General features: G+C 45.5%; 1 protein-coding gene across 1 annotated transcript in view; it reads right to left on the bottom strand.

The window, feature by feature from the left end:
* Window positions 1–19068, bottom strand: part of AOAH (acyloxyacyl hydrolase) — a 165568-nt gene that overhangs the window by 111077 nt on the left and 35423 nt on the right. Inside the window, exon 6 of the mRNA XM_006029757.2 lies at window positions 1790–1849. Coding sequence (XP_006029819.2) covers window positions 1790–1849 — 60 coding nt within the window. The remainder of the gene's footprint in view (window positions 1–1789; window positions 1850–19068) is intronic.

Here is a 19068-nt window from a genome sequence, read left to right as displayed (position 1 = left end):
GAGTATAATGCAGCTCCTATAGTGATTTTGGACACGGCTGCACTGCTACCTCCTGTTTATTTACAAAGTCTTGCTTGCATGAACTGCTGCCCAAATCTTCTTACCCACCTACTCTTGGTCTTGATCAACAAGAGGCCTACACAGATAGACAAATGTTTCTATCCTCTTATGATTAATTCCTGTTCTCCCTCCCTGTCCCTATTCTGCCTTTATTATCAGCAGTGCTTAAACTTAAATTCTCTGTGCCTTTCCCAATTTCTATAAAATGCCTACTACTACGTAGGCACTGCAGACTCAGGTCTGCCTTTTTATACACACTCCCTACATGTTTTTGCAGCTTAATCACTTGATCAGCCCTGTTGGGTAAGTACAGATGTCAAAAAGCCCAAGGCTTTGATTCGATTCAGTCTTCACAGGTTAGTCTAATCTGCATAGATTGAACCGATACACAAGAGAACAGACATTAACTTTTGATTCCCGAAATGCAGCCACATGCCTACAGCAGCCCAGGCCAGGAGCCAGGGGGCACTGTAGGCTTGGCTTGGCTTGGGCCAAGATTAGCCTGCCTACCCTGTGAGGGGGTGTGGTTTGTGGGGGAGGTAGGATGCTGGGAGACTGTGGGTTAACTTGAATCTGGAGGGGATCTGGAACAGAAGTTCAGTAAACCAATTTAACCCAAATCAATTCAACTGATACTACATCCATCTAGGTTTATCTTAAACTGGTTTAATTTTGAAAGTGGTTTAAGTGCACTGAACTTCTGTTGTGTTACAGATTTTAAATGATTTCCGATCACTTATACCGGTTTATGTATAATGTCTATCCCTAGTGGTTAAGTTCAATGAGATGGGTTTACTCTGCTTCTGCAAGTCTGGAGAGAGCTGCCAAGAAGGATACCACATCCAACTGCTTCTACTTTGTGTGCATCAAACCCAAAATTGAGGACATCTCTGCCACTGCTCCTCAGATTTCTGGCATGCAGGAGAGGTGGAGGAGCGCCCCCAGGCAGCTTCACCACCTCATTTCCAGGTTTGGTAGATGCAGAGCAGGAGTGGGTGGGCAAGACATGCTTCTCAGCAGGGCTGTCAGGAGTGTTGTGGAAGTGACATAGGCATGCCCTGAAGTTACTTGTGTGAGGAAGTGCGGCAAAATAGGGGTCTATTTAAACAGATACAGAGTAATATAGAGAAGAGCTGCAATAAACAGTTAGTAGAGGATTTAGGGGATTTGGGTGTGGGCACTGAGTTTGAGAGCTCAAAACTGCTAGTCTTAAAATAATTAAGATCAGGAGGCTTCTATTCCTAAATCTGAGCTCATTTCCTGTTATTAAATTTTCTGAATGCTTTTCTTGATAAATGGTCCTTATGCTAGGTTTTAAGGATGGATAAACCACTGAGGAGTTAGGCTACAATGAGGAGTTTGGCACTCCATTATCGTACATGAAAAGATCAGATTTTTTGCCTCCTGCACCTTTTAACCATTGGAAGATCTAGACTCTAGTATTTTTTCTTTTACAGTTCTGGTAAAATCACTGTCTCAACTTCTATTTTTCTCCTATGGTCCCTCGGTATTTTTCACTCTACTCCACTTTCCATCTGTTTTTACATTGGATATTCTCTGCAACATCTCTCCTCCGGTCTCATTTAAGCAGAATGCACAGTCAATAAAGTTTGTGTCAGCATTTCAAATCTATAATGTTCAAATGGGCTTAAAATTAAGCAAAATAAACTCTTCAACCCTGGTAAAATACAATCATTATATAAAAAACTTTTTGCCACTTATGTCTTACCAGGACTTCAGAATTCCTGACAATCCTTCTTGCTTTTCTTAGAGCAGCATTTAGCCCCAGCTAGAAGAAAAAGAAGAAAGGAAAACATCAAGTCATTTTTTCCCCCTCAAATATTTGCTACCTTTCTTTCATTAGTCATTTCACAAAATAAAGAATGGTCTACAAGTCCATCATCAACTATCTCTTATTGGACTAACAATCAATTATCTAATCACCATCCACAACACTTTAGTTTCAAGAGTTCATTTATTTTGGATGAGGGCATCATTTATTTCCCTAGAAAAAAGCCTGGATAGGATTTGAGATTCTTATCTTATTCATTAGTTACATTTGACAAAACCCTGCAGTGAGTCATACAGAAATGCAATCTATTTTTCTGGTACAAGATGGTCAGAAAAGTGGCACACATATCAAAGTAGTCCATCTTGTTGTGACAAGATGAAGGAGAACATCTTGGCCTTATTGAAATGGTTAAATTCAGACTTGCCATCCAGTTTTGCATGGTCTTGGAACACAGAGGACACACAGGAAGATATATTTTGGAAAGCAGAGCATCATACCCAATGGTCACAGGACTTGAGAAGACTGAGTTGTTATACTTTCTTGTATTATAAATACCAACCCTTAAGGGCAAGAGCTTGCAGATTGCAACTAAATTATTTTTTTCCCCAGCTGAGTCGCTTACACTTGTGCTGATGAGTCATTCTGTAGGTGTTATAAAAGAGCATATATTTTTACGCAGGGAGGCAGAGCAGCAAAAGGGGACAATCTAACCAATAAAAGAGGGTATGTCAAGAGGAAAAACCCAAGTTCCACAGGTAGGTTAAATGCAGGTACCTCTGATATCCCCCAAACTTCCCAGCAGCACACACAAAGACCTACATAACAGCTGAATGCCCCTGACAGATGTTACACTTAAAACATGATTAACTGGTTGATCTTCCAACAATGCTTCATCCTTTGACAACATCGAGGAAAAGATCAACCCCCAACACCAAAACACCCCATCAGGTTGGACACCTCACAGTGGACAAAATTCTAAGCTTGAACACAATTTTGACTGCTTCAGGGAAAGAAATAATCAACAACACACACCACCATCATAACAACCTCTCCCTCTCAGAGAGAAGGGCCATAGAATCTCTAAGATCTAACCACTAAATAGTAATAAAACCAGCAGATAAAGGAGGAGCTATAAGTTATCCTTAACCATGAAGACTATATAAAAGAAGCCATCTCTCTTCTACACCACCTACTACAAAAAACTAGAGGAAGATCCTACTCCCCTTTTCACCTTAAAACTCAGAACTACCATCAAATCATTTCCATCTGAACTACAAAAAAACCCTACAGAACTTGATCCACCCACTGTCTAACCCAGGAAATTTTTACATGTTCCCTGAAATTCACAAACAAGGGAACCCTGGCAGATCTATCATATCCAAGCATGGAACCCTAAATGAGGAAATATCAGGTTTTATCAAATCAATCCTAAAGCCTTTTGTCACCCAAAGAGTGAGTTTTGTCCAAGACACAACAGGCTTTCTACAAAAACTTAAAAACATAGACTGCCTTCTCAGCAACACCCTCCTAGTCACATTACCAGCTTATATACCAACATCCTACAACAGGATGGCATCCAAGCCTGCTTTACATATCTTCGAGAGCAAGATTACAACTCAGAGTACAGACCTAAAGATATTACCGAATTTATACATTTCATCCTCTCACACAATAACTTCACTTTCGATAACCAACACTTCCTCCAGACCATGGGCACAGCTGTGGGCACCAAAATGGCCCCATAATATGTCAACCTTTTTATAAGCCACCTGGAAGAAGAATTCCTCAAGGACTGCACCATCAAACCCTTGCTATACTTAAGATATATTGATGACATCTTCATCATTTGGAATGAAAACCTGCAATCTCTGATTGATTTCCATCAGAAATTCAATAATCATCACCCCTCCATCAGACTACTCCAGCACCAACATTTCCTTTTAAGAGACAAGTGATCACTATTCAGAATGGTAACATACAAACCACTACATACAAGAAACCCATGGACCAACATATATTTTTGCACAGAACCAGCAATCACACTAAACACACCAAGAATATACAGCCAAGCCCTTCAATACCACCACATTTTCACTGAGGAGAACACCTGTGATTGTCACCTCACAAGTTTCAAAAGGGCTTTCACTCAACAAGGACACTCCACCAGAGAGATACATTGCACTTTTGAAAGAGTCACCTAGATACCACGTGAAGAATTGCTACAATACAGAAAGAAAATCCCCATGAATCGCACACCACTAGTTATGACATATCATCCCTCCCTGGAACCTATATGGAAAATCCTCAAACAATTGCAATCCATAATACAAGACCACCCAATTCTTAAAAAGATCTTCCCAGAAGAACCTCTCCATCCTAGCCTTTAAACAAGCACTTAACCTCACCAACCTCATCACCACAAGCAAACTTCCTATGGCCCAAAACACACTTATTATATCTGGATCATGCCATGCATGACAAGAAATGTAAAACCTGCCAACACATCTCTACCACCGCCACAATAACTATGCCCCACAACAGAACCATCAGCATTCCTGGATCTTACACCTGCACCTCCAGAAATGTAATATAGCTCATCCAGTACACTAAATGCCTTGATGGAAAATATGCAGGAGAAACCAAACAACTGCATACCAGAATGAACGCACACCAAAAATCTATCAAAGGTGAGAATACCCAATTACTTGTGGGGGCACATTTCTTATAAGACAATCACTCTCTCTCCAATCTCTCAGTTCTAATCCTCAAAGGGAAATTAAACAAAACCTTTCACAGATGAGCCTATGAACTTCACTCCATCAACCTACTGGATACAAAAAAATCAAGGACTAAATATAGACATTGGATTTATGGTAAATTATAACCTGCCCAACATCTGATACTCCAGATAACCTCTCTACTATTTACCAGCTACATCTTATCATCAGATCTACATTCCCCTCCCCCCTACCTGTTTCTCACCCACTGACTGCCTCAATTTGCATTTTCACTGACTGGCATTCTTGCATACTGGCCTCCTTCTATTCTATTCCATTCTATTCTATTCTGTCCCATCAAGGAGGAGCACAGAACAACTGCAAATGCTTCCTCAGCCAGAAGAAGGGTTTTTGCATCAGAAAACTTGCAAAGAAGAATTTTTCCAACTATTTTAGTTGGTCTAATAAAAGATAGCAGATTTGCCCAAAGAACCTTGTCTTGCCTATTGGCTATGCTGTGCACATTCAGAAAGGGGGGGAACCATCTTATGCCTCAGGCACCACGACTTTGAATGACAGCTGTAATGCCAGAGATCTGCTCCTCTGAAAGTTAGAGGAAACCTGTGGGGTGCCCTGTGCAGAAGTACTATGGTCAAATCAACACCAACCACTGGTTATCACAGCTGGAACCTGCCAAATGTTGAGAAATGCTATTAGGGCACAGCAGGCAGTCTGGATAGAAAAGGAAACAGCAAGGAGTCTGATTTTTATGTTTAGGCTCTTGTCAGTGTTTCTACTAGTTTAACGCTTGCTGTTTTTTGTGTGTCAGAGATCCGCCTACCGGCATGAACAGCCACAGCATGAAGCAACCTTAGCTTGACCATTATTACATTGTACACAAACACTTCACCTGGGACAGCACCTATTTGAGGGCTTAATCCTGGGAATCAGCAGACACTTTGGTCAACATTGTAACCAAGAATTGTTGACCGCTGCTAATTCCCACCAGCAGGTTCATTTTACTCTTGTTTTGTGCCTCCATGGATGAATTTGGTCAGACATGTTGCATATTTTCTTATTTTAGTGATATTGTATGGAAGTATTGAGATGAAAGTGAGGAGAGACTGCTCTGTCCAGTGTTCAGTCTAACAGGGTCAGAGAAAGCACAAGAGAAAATGGGCAATGAACCAACTGAGTAGACGCTTTCCAGCTAGTCTCATAGCACAAATCCACCTGGTTTAAATTGCTGCATCATCAAGTCTGTCTTGTCCCCAGCTCCCACCAATTCCTTGACTGGATGCCAAAAGACAGAGAACTACTATGGACTTTACTTAAGCAGCGTGCTGGTGACAAATATACCTTGCATGAATCAGAAAAGTCTTTTCTCAAATCCTGTAAAGAAGAGCCACACTAGTTTCTCAGGACAAAGGACTCTTCATTGTCAAGGATACCTCATGTATCCCTACTTGTTGCATCAGCTGGAGCACAATCAAGCTAGAACTTCATCTACTGTAGCTAAGCAATAAGGATGTCTACTCTTCCCTCTCTTGTTCATGATCAAATTTATGCAAAATACTGAAAGGAGAGGAACTGTTTTAATGAATGATACTTTATTCTGCAGAACATCCTGATACTAGTTCACTGACATTCTCATACATAGAAAAAAAACTGCCAGTAAAAAACCAAAAGGAGCTCTACAAATATGAGAAAGATACTTTGTGCATGGGATTTCATTACATCACATGCTGAGGTCTTCAGGAGAAAGTGTTGGCATCCCCCTAGCCTGAGTCTGTGGAGCGCTTGCAGGACTAGGCCCTGAGCTTAAGACAAAGTCTTACTTCCATTACCTATCCAATTTATTTTTTGAATAACGCTCTTTTGTATCAAAGAATATGAATCCATATGCTGTCATGCATGCATTAGGCCAGCTTTGATAATCTTTGTACTGGCCAGAGGAATATTTGCCTTTCTGTTTCAGTCCTTGCCATTAGCATCTAGCACAAGAAAAGCCAAAAATCCACTCTACTAAACTCCCCGCCTAAGAAATTCCTGGTCCTTTTCTGTAACTTACAAGAATTAATAAGCCTAGAAATGCAATAACATTGAACAGGTCTGAAAAGGAAAGAAAAAGAAAAATTATATTATCATATCACAAATACACCAGTGCTCTGCTTCTGATCAAAATATTAAGTCAGGACAAACTGTTTCTTTCCACTCTGGCCTGCTAGCAATCCCTCCTACAGGCCAGCATAAGAACATAATTGCCAGCTTTAAATCCACTAGACTTGAAGGCTCAATGGTACAGTTCAGTGAAAGTTTATATTTATCTGGATGGAGTTATAGGAATTCAACGGGGAGAAAATGCATATTTTGCCAAGTGGCAGATCTAAAGTACTTGGGGGAAAAAAACCCAAGAGATATTGCCATACTGAGTGACTGGCATGCCAGCTTCGATTCTTAAAGCAGCATATATTTGCATGTCAAGTAATTGCCATCAATATTTTTTTCCTGTGGATAAAATTTAGCATGTCATTATAATTGATTTAGACACTGATCAAAGCAAATTAATTAACTGGGAAATTCAAGGGTCAAAAATTAACAGTGAACAATACCAGGAATAATGAAGTATGCGAATAACCACCAGCAGAACCTCTCTCATAGGAAAACAGGTTGCTCTTTGTATACATTTTCATATTCAGCATTGTTCTGCCTACAAATGATGCACACCCTCCAGTCCCCCATGTATAAAAGTATAGGTATGTAGTAGGGCTGTGTGAGTCTTTGGATAGCACTTTGGATCCAGTGCTGCTTCAGACACTTCAGCATCAGAAGAGGCATGCCTGGATCGAAGCATGGGCTCAGGCAAGCTATCTGAAGCGGGTCGGAGTGTCCGAAGCACTTCAGATGCTTTGGACACTTCAGATAGCTTGCCTTACAGTTAGAAGACGGGGTGGGGGGGCACGCGGGGAGGACTGACATCTGTAAGTGGCCAGTGAGAAGGATTTCTCCCTGGCTGCCTTTCCAATGGCAGCATCTGTGGGGTGGGACTAGAAACAGCATAAAAACCTCTGTCTGGAGGCATGCTGTGTCTTTTCCCAGCTTGTTCCCTGTCAGCAACTGTGTGACTGCTCAGACTGAGGCATTGTGGCTTGCTAGGTCAGTACTAGTTGAACTTGCCTGCTCCTTTTTCTTGTTACAAAGGAGTGGGTAGGATTTAGCTTAGCTTAGCTTAGCTATTCTATTCAAGTATTATTAGTACTACTATTCAATTTATTTCTTTGAATTTATATTTGCTCTTTTTTTTTGTAGAAACTTTGAAAAAAGAAAAGTGTGTTTTCCCTGCCAGTGTGATCTATCACTGTGCAGGTAGGCACAGATTGCTTGCACACACACACAGACAGACAGATACACAGACAATATAGAGAAAAATCAGATATTCATAGCAGAAGAAGACAGACAGACAGCACACAATTTTTACATCACCCTTAACACTGAAGCAAACAAGCAAAGAAGAGGCCAGTGCACACACGCAACAGAGGGAATAAAACACAATACAAAAGGATTCACACACACACAGAGACCTTTTGCAGCACAGGAAAGATCAATATGAAGCATGCTGGAAAGGCAGGTGCCAGGTCTTCTGGCAGGGGAGGGAGAGGGGATAGGGGGAGAGCTAGAGCTGCAAGCCCCACCCTTCCCAAACACAGACCCATTCTCTTCCCAGGCAGCCATGACATCAGTGCTGCCAGTGGAAGCCAGGAGGTGGGAGCAGTGTCTGCACCTGATGTCCCTGCACCTGCACCACCTCTGCTCAGTCCAGAAGTAGGCACCAGCAGTGGAATCACTGTCTCCTCCACCCCAATTTCAGCTCTTAGCATGAGCCTTCCACTACAAGGGAACCAGGGATGCTGAGTGCATTAGCTCAAGCAATTCTGGGGACTGAGAGGGAATCGGAGTTTGTGCTCTACACCCCTCAAGTTTCCCCTAGATCCAGGTCTCCTCCAGAAAGCAGCGCCTTGGAGGAGGCTGAGGTTGTGGAGGCAAGTGGCTCAGCTGAGGCAGCTCCTCCTGCTGTTGAGCCTCAGCCTGCTGAGAAGGAGGGAAAGGCAGGATCCTCACCCTCAACCCAGAAGCAGGGATGTAGTGTAGTTTGGGGTCATTTTGAGGTGGCAGATGATCCAAGGTTTGCCATCTGCCAGCACTGCTGAAGGCACATGAGCCATGGCAAGGACATGAGACACTTCTCCACCACGGTGATGCTGCTGTATCTCAGGAGGCACCACCGCCTTGACCTTCTTCCTTCCCAGCCTGGCACCAGTGCGAGTGTGCTGAAAGGGAAGTCCCCCACTCGCTCCAAAGCCCCCTTCACCAAAAAGCAGAGGCAGGCCACCCTGGACCAGTGGGGGAAAGGTGGCCAGAAAGGGGGGCGCGTTCCCAGGGTGGGCGAGATCACCCAGAGCATTGGGGAGATGCTTGCTCTGGATAGCCAGCCCTTCTCCCTAGTTGAGTGGCCAGGGTTCAGGCGGTTCATAGCACTTCTGGCCCCATTTTACAAAGTGCCTGCATGCACCACCTTTAGCAGGGCGGTGGTGCCCTCCCTGTATGAGGCATGCAGGGAGTACTTGAGGAATGAGGGAGGAACTGCACAAGGCAGGGCCACAGGTAGCCTTGCACTTCACCTCTGACATCTGGAGCATCCAGGGTGGCTATCATGCCTACCTCTCTCTCACGGGGCTGATGAAGTGCAGTTCATAGGTCCAGCTCTGAAAAGCAGTTTGCATTATAATTTGTTCCCTCTCAGCATCAGGCCTGAGATACTGGAGGTAGAGTGTTTTTTTCATGAGGAATGTGCCCCCACAGGTAGTTGGGTTTTGTTATCTTTGATAGATTCTGCTATGCAGTCTGTGGGGGTACTGGAGATAGGTGGCAGGTTTTGTGTTTTGAGCTGTAGGAAGTTGGCTTCAGTTCTGGTGATGAGGTTACGTGCTTGTTTGAATGTACAAACCACTTTTCAGAGCTGGGCCGATGAACTGCACTTCATCAGCCTCCTAGGTAGTAGGTACAGAAACTCATGGACTCAGTATACACAGTGGAGTTCTGACACACTGCAACCTGCTGGACATCTGACACCCCAGACACCTCTGCACTTTTACCTGCACTGCTACATCCTCCTTTCCCACCTACCCCCCACCTCAGCTTGTCCCTCCCCCTCTGATGCCTCCATTTCCATTTTCACTGACTGGCTTTCTTGCCTGCATTGCGTGCCAGGCCAGCCTCTGGCTTCTTTACTATTCCTTCCATCCAGGACCAACTGCAGGTACTTCCTCAGCCTGACAAAGGGGTTTTCAACCCTAAAGCTTCCAAAGATACATTTCTTAAGTACTCTTTTTTTTCATAATACACATCTAGACATAAAAACACAAGATAAGCCATCACACACCATGAATAACATTGTATGTCCAACACAACACCACACCACACAGCACAGCACAACACAGCACAGCACAACACAACATCTTTACTTCTTGCTGTTAATTCCTTTATAAAAAGAAAGGCTCTGTGACAGTTCTGTGTGGCTACCTTAGATGCTGCTGCTGATGCTACTGGTGTTGAGCCAGCTAAGCTATTTTACCTGTTGTCATGTAAAGTGGAGGACTGGGTGTGAGGCTGTAGGGGAGGAGGAGACCTCACTGGGACACACTGCCATGTTGTGCAGAGGCCCCAGCACCAGGAAGGGCACACCTTAACACACACACAATGTCACCCACCCACATCACAAGTTTTGCCTGTCCGCAGCTTGGGGTGCAGGGCCCCAGATGACAGACTCCCCCAGTGAGATGCACAGCTGGCAGGCTTCATGGCCTGGCAAGGCCCAGCACTCAGGCCTGCACTAGATTTCACCCCCCTGTGCCCCAAGACAGACGCAGTCACCCAAGCACCCACCCACATCACAAGTTTTGCCTGTCAGCAGCTTGGGGTGCAGTTCCCCCCAAACCCCTGCACCAATCTTCTTGAAACTTGGCAGGCTTTTTGCCCTGAGCAGGGGCCACCACCCATGCAGTTTCCATCCCACTGCGCCTTAACACACACAGGATCATTTGTGTCATGAGTTTTGCCTGTCAGCAGCTTGGGGTGTAGTTCTCCCCAAACCCCTGCACTGATCTTCTTGTAACTTGGTATACTTTGTGGCCTCACCAGGGGCTACGATCCCTGCAGTTTTCAGCCCCCTGTGGTGTAGCATGTAGATGTGACAGGAGTTTTGCTTTCAAGAATTTGGGGTACAGTTTCCCCCAAACCCCTGCACTTATCTTCTTGAAATTTGGCAGGCTATATGCTCCCAGAAGAGGCTACCACCCCTGCAAGCTGCACCCAAATTGGAGATAAAACAACAGAGTTATATATGTTTCATTGATCCCCCATTATAACCTACAGTGGGATCTCTGAAGCGGCTCCTAAGCTTCGGAGCCGCTTCAGCCGGATCGAAGCAGCAAATCAATCTGGAGCTCTGGATTGGATTGCTGCTATCCAAAGCGACTGGATCCAAAGCTGGATCAGATCACTACCAACTCGCAGAGGCCTAGTATGTAGCATATAGACTAGAAAAGCCAGTAAAGAATCAAGACATTGCCTCTTCCCACTGGGCAAATTCTGTCCCCAAATGCAAATACATATCTTCCATTTGCAATAGTTATTTTGTATACACATTATCAGCTTCTCTGGTTCTAAGGAAAGTAACTAGAGAAACAGACAGGAAAAATAAACTTAAATTTCAATAGAATGTACCCTAAAATTTCCAGCACGTGACTATTCCAACCAATATACTTGATGTGGGCACAAAGTGCAGCAGGAGGGAAGATGCTTTTCAGAAACACATGTCTTATTAATAGCATCTACTCTGACCTCACCTTCATCAGGAGCTAGATCAGAGGGGACAGCCAAATGGTTTGTGCATATGGAAATTATCTTTGAATGCAGTGCTAAGTGCCAGTTCCTTCCCTCTTCTCTAACTATGGAAATTACTCCAGGAAGGAGGGCAAATTGAGGAGCATGGACTCTGTGGGTGCATCCACATGAGTGTGCACATGCGTCTTGCAGCATCTCAAAATCCTTTGAGACACTGCAAGAGGCATGTGCAGGAATGGAAAAACATTCCCTGCACTGCAGCGCAGAGGCAAAATTAGACCCCCCACAAGGGTAAAAAAAAACTACAGGGGAAAAAAGTGGGGCAGGGCACGGTCCCAGACCATGCCCTGAAGAAACTAAAGGCTTGATCCTCCACAGAGACGCTTTGGTAGCCAGCCAGGGCATCTCTATGACTAGCCTCAGTCCAGTGCTGAAGTATGCTGCCTGCCCATGCAGGTCAGGCAGTGTGCCAACCAGAGGGAGGTGGACCTGGGCTCCTGCCAGTAAGTCGGGAGTGGGGGGGGGCACTGGAGGGGGCAGGAGACCATGGGAGGGGACCTCCACTGGCCCTGCCTGCTCCCCCAGCCCCACAGATCACTGCCCTACCTGATGGCTGCCCCACCCAGTCCCAGTTGCTGCTTGCCCCCCAATCACTGCCCTGCCATCCCCCTCCTGTTTCCCAAACCCTCCAATTGCTGTCCCACCTGGCCCCAGTATCCTGGCAATTAAAATAATAAAGAAAAGTCCACACTCACTGGCAGTAGCAGCTGCTGTTAGGGTCACTGGAGCATGTGGTAGAGCCACCCTGTGCAGCACTGGGCCTGGGTGACAGCCACAGTGGCCCCAGCTGCCCAACAGTGCGCAGAGCTGCACAGCACCCTGCTGACCCCGGCTGCACCTGTGCGATGGGGCAGTGGCAGTGCGAGTTCCAGGTAGGCAGTTGGGGCTGGGTCCTGCTGCCCCTAATGCACAGGGGGGACTCTGCCCCAAGGCCCCAGTGACTCCCACTGCTTGTTGTGTGGGGGTGGGGTTTTTTTTTTTTTTTTTTTTTTTTTTTTTTTTTTGAGTCCCAGACTGCTGGGGCCAGGTTGGGGGGGAGGGGCATCAGGGGCACAGCTAGGTGGGTGGGGCAATCAGGGAGCCCCACTGCCCTGTGCTGTTCAGGGGGGCTCTGCCATGAGACTCCAATACCCCCACAGCCCCTGTTACTGCTGGTGAATGTGAGGCTTTTTTTTTTTTTTTTTTTTTAATAAGTGCCAGGAGGCTGGGGCTGAGGCTGGGGGAGTGGGCATAGGGTGGGACCAGGTGGGGCAGCAATCCGAGGGACTGGGGGAGCAAGTGGGGGTGGTAGCTTCTGTGGGGGCTATGTGGCTGTTGAGGGGCTGTAACCCCTGTGGGGCAGGGGACCCACTCCTCCTGAGCAGCACCCCCACACAGTCTTTCCACAATCCACCAACACCTACCCACATACCCCCACAGCCACCCACATTCCCCCTCCCCCCTTCTGCAAACCTCACATCTCCCCAGCACACAACCTGTGTGCCCAGCTGCCAGACTGGATGAGACCTGCTGGCACGAGCTGTGGCTGCAGGGGCAGCTGTTCCCACATCCTGGGTAGTGAAAGGGTCAGAGGGAGCTCTAACTTCTCTATGGTAAGAAAACCAAAGGCAAACAGTAAAACACACAGGTATTTAGAATTCATTTTCTTCTGATGATAGAGACACTGGTAGGCTTCCAAATTGCTTTAATGCTGTAGATATATCAATAAAACATTGCCCAACTGATTGCTGTCTCTCTCTCTCACTTTCTCTCTCTCTGTAGATTGTGGTCTTTTGTTTTAATTGTGGAGGAACGTGGATTTGGGGGTATTTTACGGAGTGACTTTGGGATTTTTTTATCAGGGATTTTTCAGTTTTCAAATAGGGAACACCAGAATTCCTGCTAGGGATGCAAGTGGCAGGACCCAGACAGAGGAGCCTGCTCAGAGCTCGTACCTTGGACCCAGTTGGCTGTGGCTGACCTGCTGGCCAGTTGGTGCCAGGAGAACATGCTTTGACAGTTTGAAGCAGGCCACCACACTGGGAACATCTTCTGGGCAATAGCTGCCGAGATTGCCGGGCAGGGGCACAGATGGCAGTAGTGCTGTACAAAGGCCAATTCTGCAGCCACAGACCACTGGCAGCTGGCCCAGAGGGGCAGATGCCTCTACTGGCTCTGCAGTCCTCATCCAGGTCTGGCAGGTGTGCAGCAGGTCACAGCCAGGCAGCAGCCCCCACTGCCAGACTGCTGCAGTGGGTAAAGGGTGCAGGGAACTCTCAGGGCTGCTTCAGCAGTCCAGCTGGCACAAGGGGTAGTGCCCCCAGGTACCAATTGGCTGGGCCCCAGAAGGTCCTGAGAGTGAGTAGCCCTGAGCTACTTGACAGCGCAGCTTTTTGTACTGATGGGGCCAGGACAAGGCAGCTTTTTATACTGCTGGGGACAGCACAGGTGCTGGCCCTGATCTCTAGCTCCCCCTGACTGCAGATCCAGGAGAAGCCAGGCAGGGTTATTTTGCCCCAAGTGACACAATTTGCCCCAAGTGGCACAATTTGCCCCACACCAAAGTGCAAGTCCAGGCACATGCGCTGAGGCAAAAAGCCCTGGCTCAAATTTGCACCACTTCTATTTGTTTGGGAGGTGGCACACATCCTTTTCCCCCTCCTTAATCCAAAGGGAGACCAAGCTCTTCAGTTTAATGGTTCTATCTAATCTTTGACTAAGAGCTCCATTTAGGAACTATTACCATAAGCTACACAGACCACTTGCATACCCCTGTGCCATAACTTAATGAGGATGCAACCTCCTCTCCCTGCTTCTACACAGAAGCAGCACTGTGTTCTTTGGATGCCATATGGTAGTTCATTGGTGAACTCCTGAACTTCTCCTCTGAGGAGGGAGGGGGAGACTCAAAGCCATCCAGAACAATCTCCATTCCATCTGGATTAACAAACGTGTCCCTGGGCTGCGTGTTGCTGCTGCAATGCTACCAAAGGCTTCAGTTTGCAAACAAGGGTTGGGGAAAAAACTGACTACTGTATGGGATCAAAAGTTTCCTTGGTTCTTTTTCTACTACTCCTTTAAAAGCCCATGAACTGCATTCTGTATCAGCCCATCAATACATTTTGTGCCAGGGTTACTTTTGAATACTGGATCCTCCTCAAATAAAAGCTGTAATCCTCTCTCATTCATCATGTTTCTTAACAAGAACAGTTAATACAAATTTATTAGAGACAGTTACTCTTTAACTCAGGACCTCTCATTTATTTTTATTTTCCTTTTGCTTTCACTAAGCAGGTAAAGGTACCGATACACTGGATGTCAAAGCAAACTCTGGATTCATTCTATTTCTTTACCTCATCCCTTTAATCTTGGATTTTTCCATCTTAATTAAGCAGTAAGGGGCAGCATCTCTAAAAGCAAAACACTTCTTACTTTAAGAAATATTTCCTATGTGCAGGATCAGTAAGATCAGATGGGGTGGCTGGTAAGTCTATCCACTGAACTTGAAACATCTAGCTTCTTTCCAATTATAGGTGTGAAATATTGGTCTACTCTGCTCTTGAGACTCTATCCCCCTAAAACAGTTACATTCAGTTCAATGCAGCTTATTGCATATAGGCCTTTCTGAGGAGACCTAGAGTCAGCTTATTCTTAATTAAAGATCTCATGGCACCTTTTTTGTCACAGCTGATGATTGCCCTAGTGTCCATTTCCTTGCCTGCACATTTCTGTAGTTATATGTGGTATGTTGTGGACCAGTCTGCTCTCCTCACATCCCAGAGGAGTCTGCACTATGGTGGAGTTGCAGGGATATAATTTGTGTAGTGCTTTGGGATTCTGCTTGAGGGAAGCTGCTGTGCTAATATATGATATTATTACAACAGTAGATTGTAGCATTGCAGAACAGACTTACAATGCAAATTCAGTTCAACAAAGCAGACAACCAGCTGAGGAATGAACTAGCATTTTCTTTGTCACTGCATTTTATTTTCTCCAACAAATTGTAGGAGGAGGTGGCACTAGAGAGGGCATGAGACACTACTCAAGCAACCGTGTACTTGTTTTTGCAGAGTCCTCTTTAGCTTGTTTGTTTAAGGTTAAGTTATGGACGGGGTAGGCATTCCTTATCCTTTGTAGATGCTATAAATGCAATCTAAAGATGGGATTGCTTAAAACAGTGAACCAAAAATGGAGAAAACAGGATTTTTTTCAAGGCTCAGCCTGCTTAAATGTAATAAATTGTTTGGTAACCTGATATTGATAATTTCCTTGCCCCATTAGTGAATATCTGCAATAGCCAGGGATCACAAAAACAAAAGATAGGCTCAAGTCACCCAGTTCAAATTTGGTTCCAAATTCAATTTTACCAAGCATTTCAAGGGCATTCAGATCCAGGAACTTGGTTCAGACTCATCCTTTTAAGATCATAACTAACATTTAAACTTGAGAAGATAGGTAGAGGCCTGATGAAGGGTGGAAAGATTTTGTGGTTCTATTTTTGTCTTTTTAAACACAAACCAAAACACAAAATTGCTGCTTCTTCCACATACATTTATTTCTCTCTTTGCATGTTAAATTTGAGATCTAGCTGAAAACCAGCTGAGATACCCCTATTCAGGAAGCACAAAGCTTTCTCTCCATTTGAGTGATTTTTATTCTCAGGGATTTGGATGCTCTGTGTAGCCAGATCAGATACAATCCGATATTTCTCTGGCAGAGGGAAAAGCAAGGTGGGTGCACACAGGTGTCTGAAACAATAAAATATTATAGATCCCACTGTAACCAATTGTTTCCATTAGTGTCTTTGTTCTTATCTTTCCTTTGTATCAGGATCCTGCTTTGTATTGACATGCTAATGGACCAGAGGTTCAGTTCTAATATAAACAACTGACTAAGTGCTATTGTCAATTTACCCTGTCTCATTTAACAGGGTAGCCTGTATCATTTAACTCATTTTAGTATTATTGAGATTGCTAGCAAATCAATCTGTCTTCTGAAAGAATCATAACTACTTTAACACAGAATAGCACTATAAGGCCAGATTTACTCCAAAGACTTTTTCCTGGTATAGTGTCCTTAGTTAGGAGTATGACTTACTTTGCAACACTTCTAAGCCAGCAAAAGCATAGTGTACTTGCTTTTATTCTAGTTATACCAGCATTTGTTCTCTCCTGGTAGAGATTATATTAGCAAAAGCTGCATTCACAGTAGGAGAGCTTTCTGATCTTCAAACAGTTTCTAGAGCAAACTCCCTTTGAGTCCCAAACACTAAGGCCCCAACAAACTATGTTGGAGGAAGACACTGAGCACTAGGGCTGTGCGGAGCTTCAGTCCCCAATTCGATTCAGCAAAGATTCAGCCCGATTCGGCAGCCAAATCTCTGAATCAGAACTGAATCAGGAGACCCTTTAATCCCTCTGAATTGAATCAGAACCCTCCGAATTGATTCCAAGAGATTTGGAAAGATTTGGCAATTTGGACATAGACACAGCTTTAAATGTTTTTTCTGCATACCTCAAGGTAGCAGGCGGCTCGTGAATGCTGAGATGCTAGGGCAGATGGAGTGTCCCACAAGAGCATGGAGGGCTCCCCAGTGCATTTAGCAGCAGACCCAGAAGCACTTCTGGTCCCCTTCTGGGTCCGCCAGGGAGCATGCTAGGAGGCCCTCCTGCCCCCCCCGTACCCTCCTGGCTTGGTGACTGGTGTCTTCTGGATCTGGGGGGCACCCAGGGTCCCCCCATGGCTGATTGCCGAGCCGAGAGGGAGTGGGGGGGGCCACTGCACTCTCCAGCGGACCCAGAAGTGGACTGGACATACTCCCAGTCCACTTCTGAGCTCACCGCTGAGCATGCGGGGGGTCCCCCTCGCGCTCCTGTGGGATGCTGCATCTGCCCCAGCATCGCAGTGTTCACAAGCCACACCTGGTACCTCAAGGTATGTAGAAACAACATTTAAATCTGTGTCTATGGCTGAATCGCTGACTCTCTGAATCAGCATTGAATCTTCAGATTTGGATTCAGCCAAATCGAATTGGGGACAGTGATCTCCAACAAATCAAATCCCTGTCCCCGATTCAGATCAAATCTAAATCAAATATGGCTTGTTTTGCACACCCCTACTGAGCACCTGACCTACCAAGCTACAGTGAATGCACGCAGGAAAAACTTTGATAACAGTGACAAGATGCAGAGAAAGAGTCCCTCACAAAACATACTACAGGAAAGGTATATGAGAACTCAAATATATGGTCAAATTTAAGGTGAGTGAAAGTAAGTCAGTATGGGTCACATCTTGGCCTCACTGCAGTTAATGAACATTTTGGTATTGAATTAAATGGGACCACAATTAATCTAGTCGGGGTGTCAAACTCATCCAGTCTCATGGGCTAGATGAGTGGCCTGGGGCTAATCCTTGGGCTGTATCAGGCCCATGGCCCCCTCCCTTTTACCCCCTCTGCAACCATATTGGATCCAACTCCCACTCGAGCCAGTCTAGGACCTGTGGTCTGTGTAGTACAGACCCGGGGCAGCACTGAGTGCTGGATGGTGCACTTCTGTCAGAGTGCAGCTGTAGAGCACTTTCAAGGGGCCGACTGCATGACAAATATCACTTCAGGGCCCAAGTTTCCAGGTTGCCCTGGATAGACTGGGTATTAACCTAAACTGCAGTCACTTTTTGGCTGCTGGCAATTCTCCCTAGTTAGACATTTGTACATCAGCATGAATCTAACTCCCTTTCCAAATGACCATATAACTTTGCTTGCTGAGTCAAAAATGTTTCTGGTGGAATTACATTTGCACCGAGGGGCTAGAGGCAGCAGCAAGGGTTTACCTTTTGTGTCTTCTGTGTAAAAGATTCAGTTGGGGACACCTCCTAACTAATCTAACTTACTAAAACACAAGCATCATGTAACAGGATGTCCAGACTAGCTTGCGTTTCTGTGCAGTTGCACAGCTTTTGCACTGCCCTAAGTGCAAAGTGCTGCACCTAGGGAGGAAAAATGTCCAGCACACCTACAGCCTAGGGAATAACCTGCTGGGTGGCATGGAAGTGGAAAGGGATCTTGGAATCCTAGTGGACTCTAAGATGAACATGAGTCGGCAGTGTGACGAAGCCATCAGAAAAGTCAATGGCACATTATCGTGCATCAGTAGATGCATGACGAATAGGTCCAAGGAGGTGATACTTCCCCTCTATCGGGCGCTGGTCAGACCACAGTTGGAGTACTGCGTGCAATTCTGGGCACCACACTTCAAGAGGGATGCGGATAACCTGGAGAAGGTTCAGAGAAGGGCCACTTGTATGGTTAAGGGCCTGCAGACCAAGCCCTACGAGGAGAGACTAGAGAAACTGGACCTTTTCAGCCTCCGCAAGAGAAGGTTGAGAGGCGACCTTGTGGCTGCCTATAAGTTCATCACGGGGGCACAGAAGGGGATTGGTGAGTATTTATTCACCAAGGCGCCCCCAGGGGTTACAAGAAATAATGGCCACAAGCTAGCAGAGAGCAGATTTAGATTGGACATTTAGAAGAACTTCTTCACAGTTAGAGTGGCCAAG

Source organism: Alligator sinensis, unplaced genomic scaffold (genome assembly GCF_000455745.1).
Source record: "Alligator sinensis unplaced genomic scaffold, ASM45574v1 scaffold254_2, whole genome shotgun sequence".
NCBI lineage: Eukaryota > Metazoa > Chordata > Crocodylia > Alligatoridae > Alligator > Alligator sinensis.
Note: the sequence above shows the minus strand (reverse complement) of the source record. Positions and strands in the feature narration are given on the sequence as shown.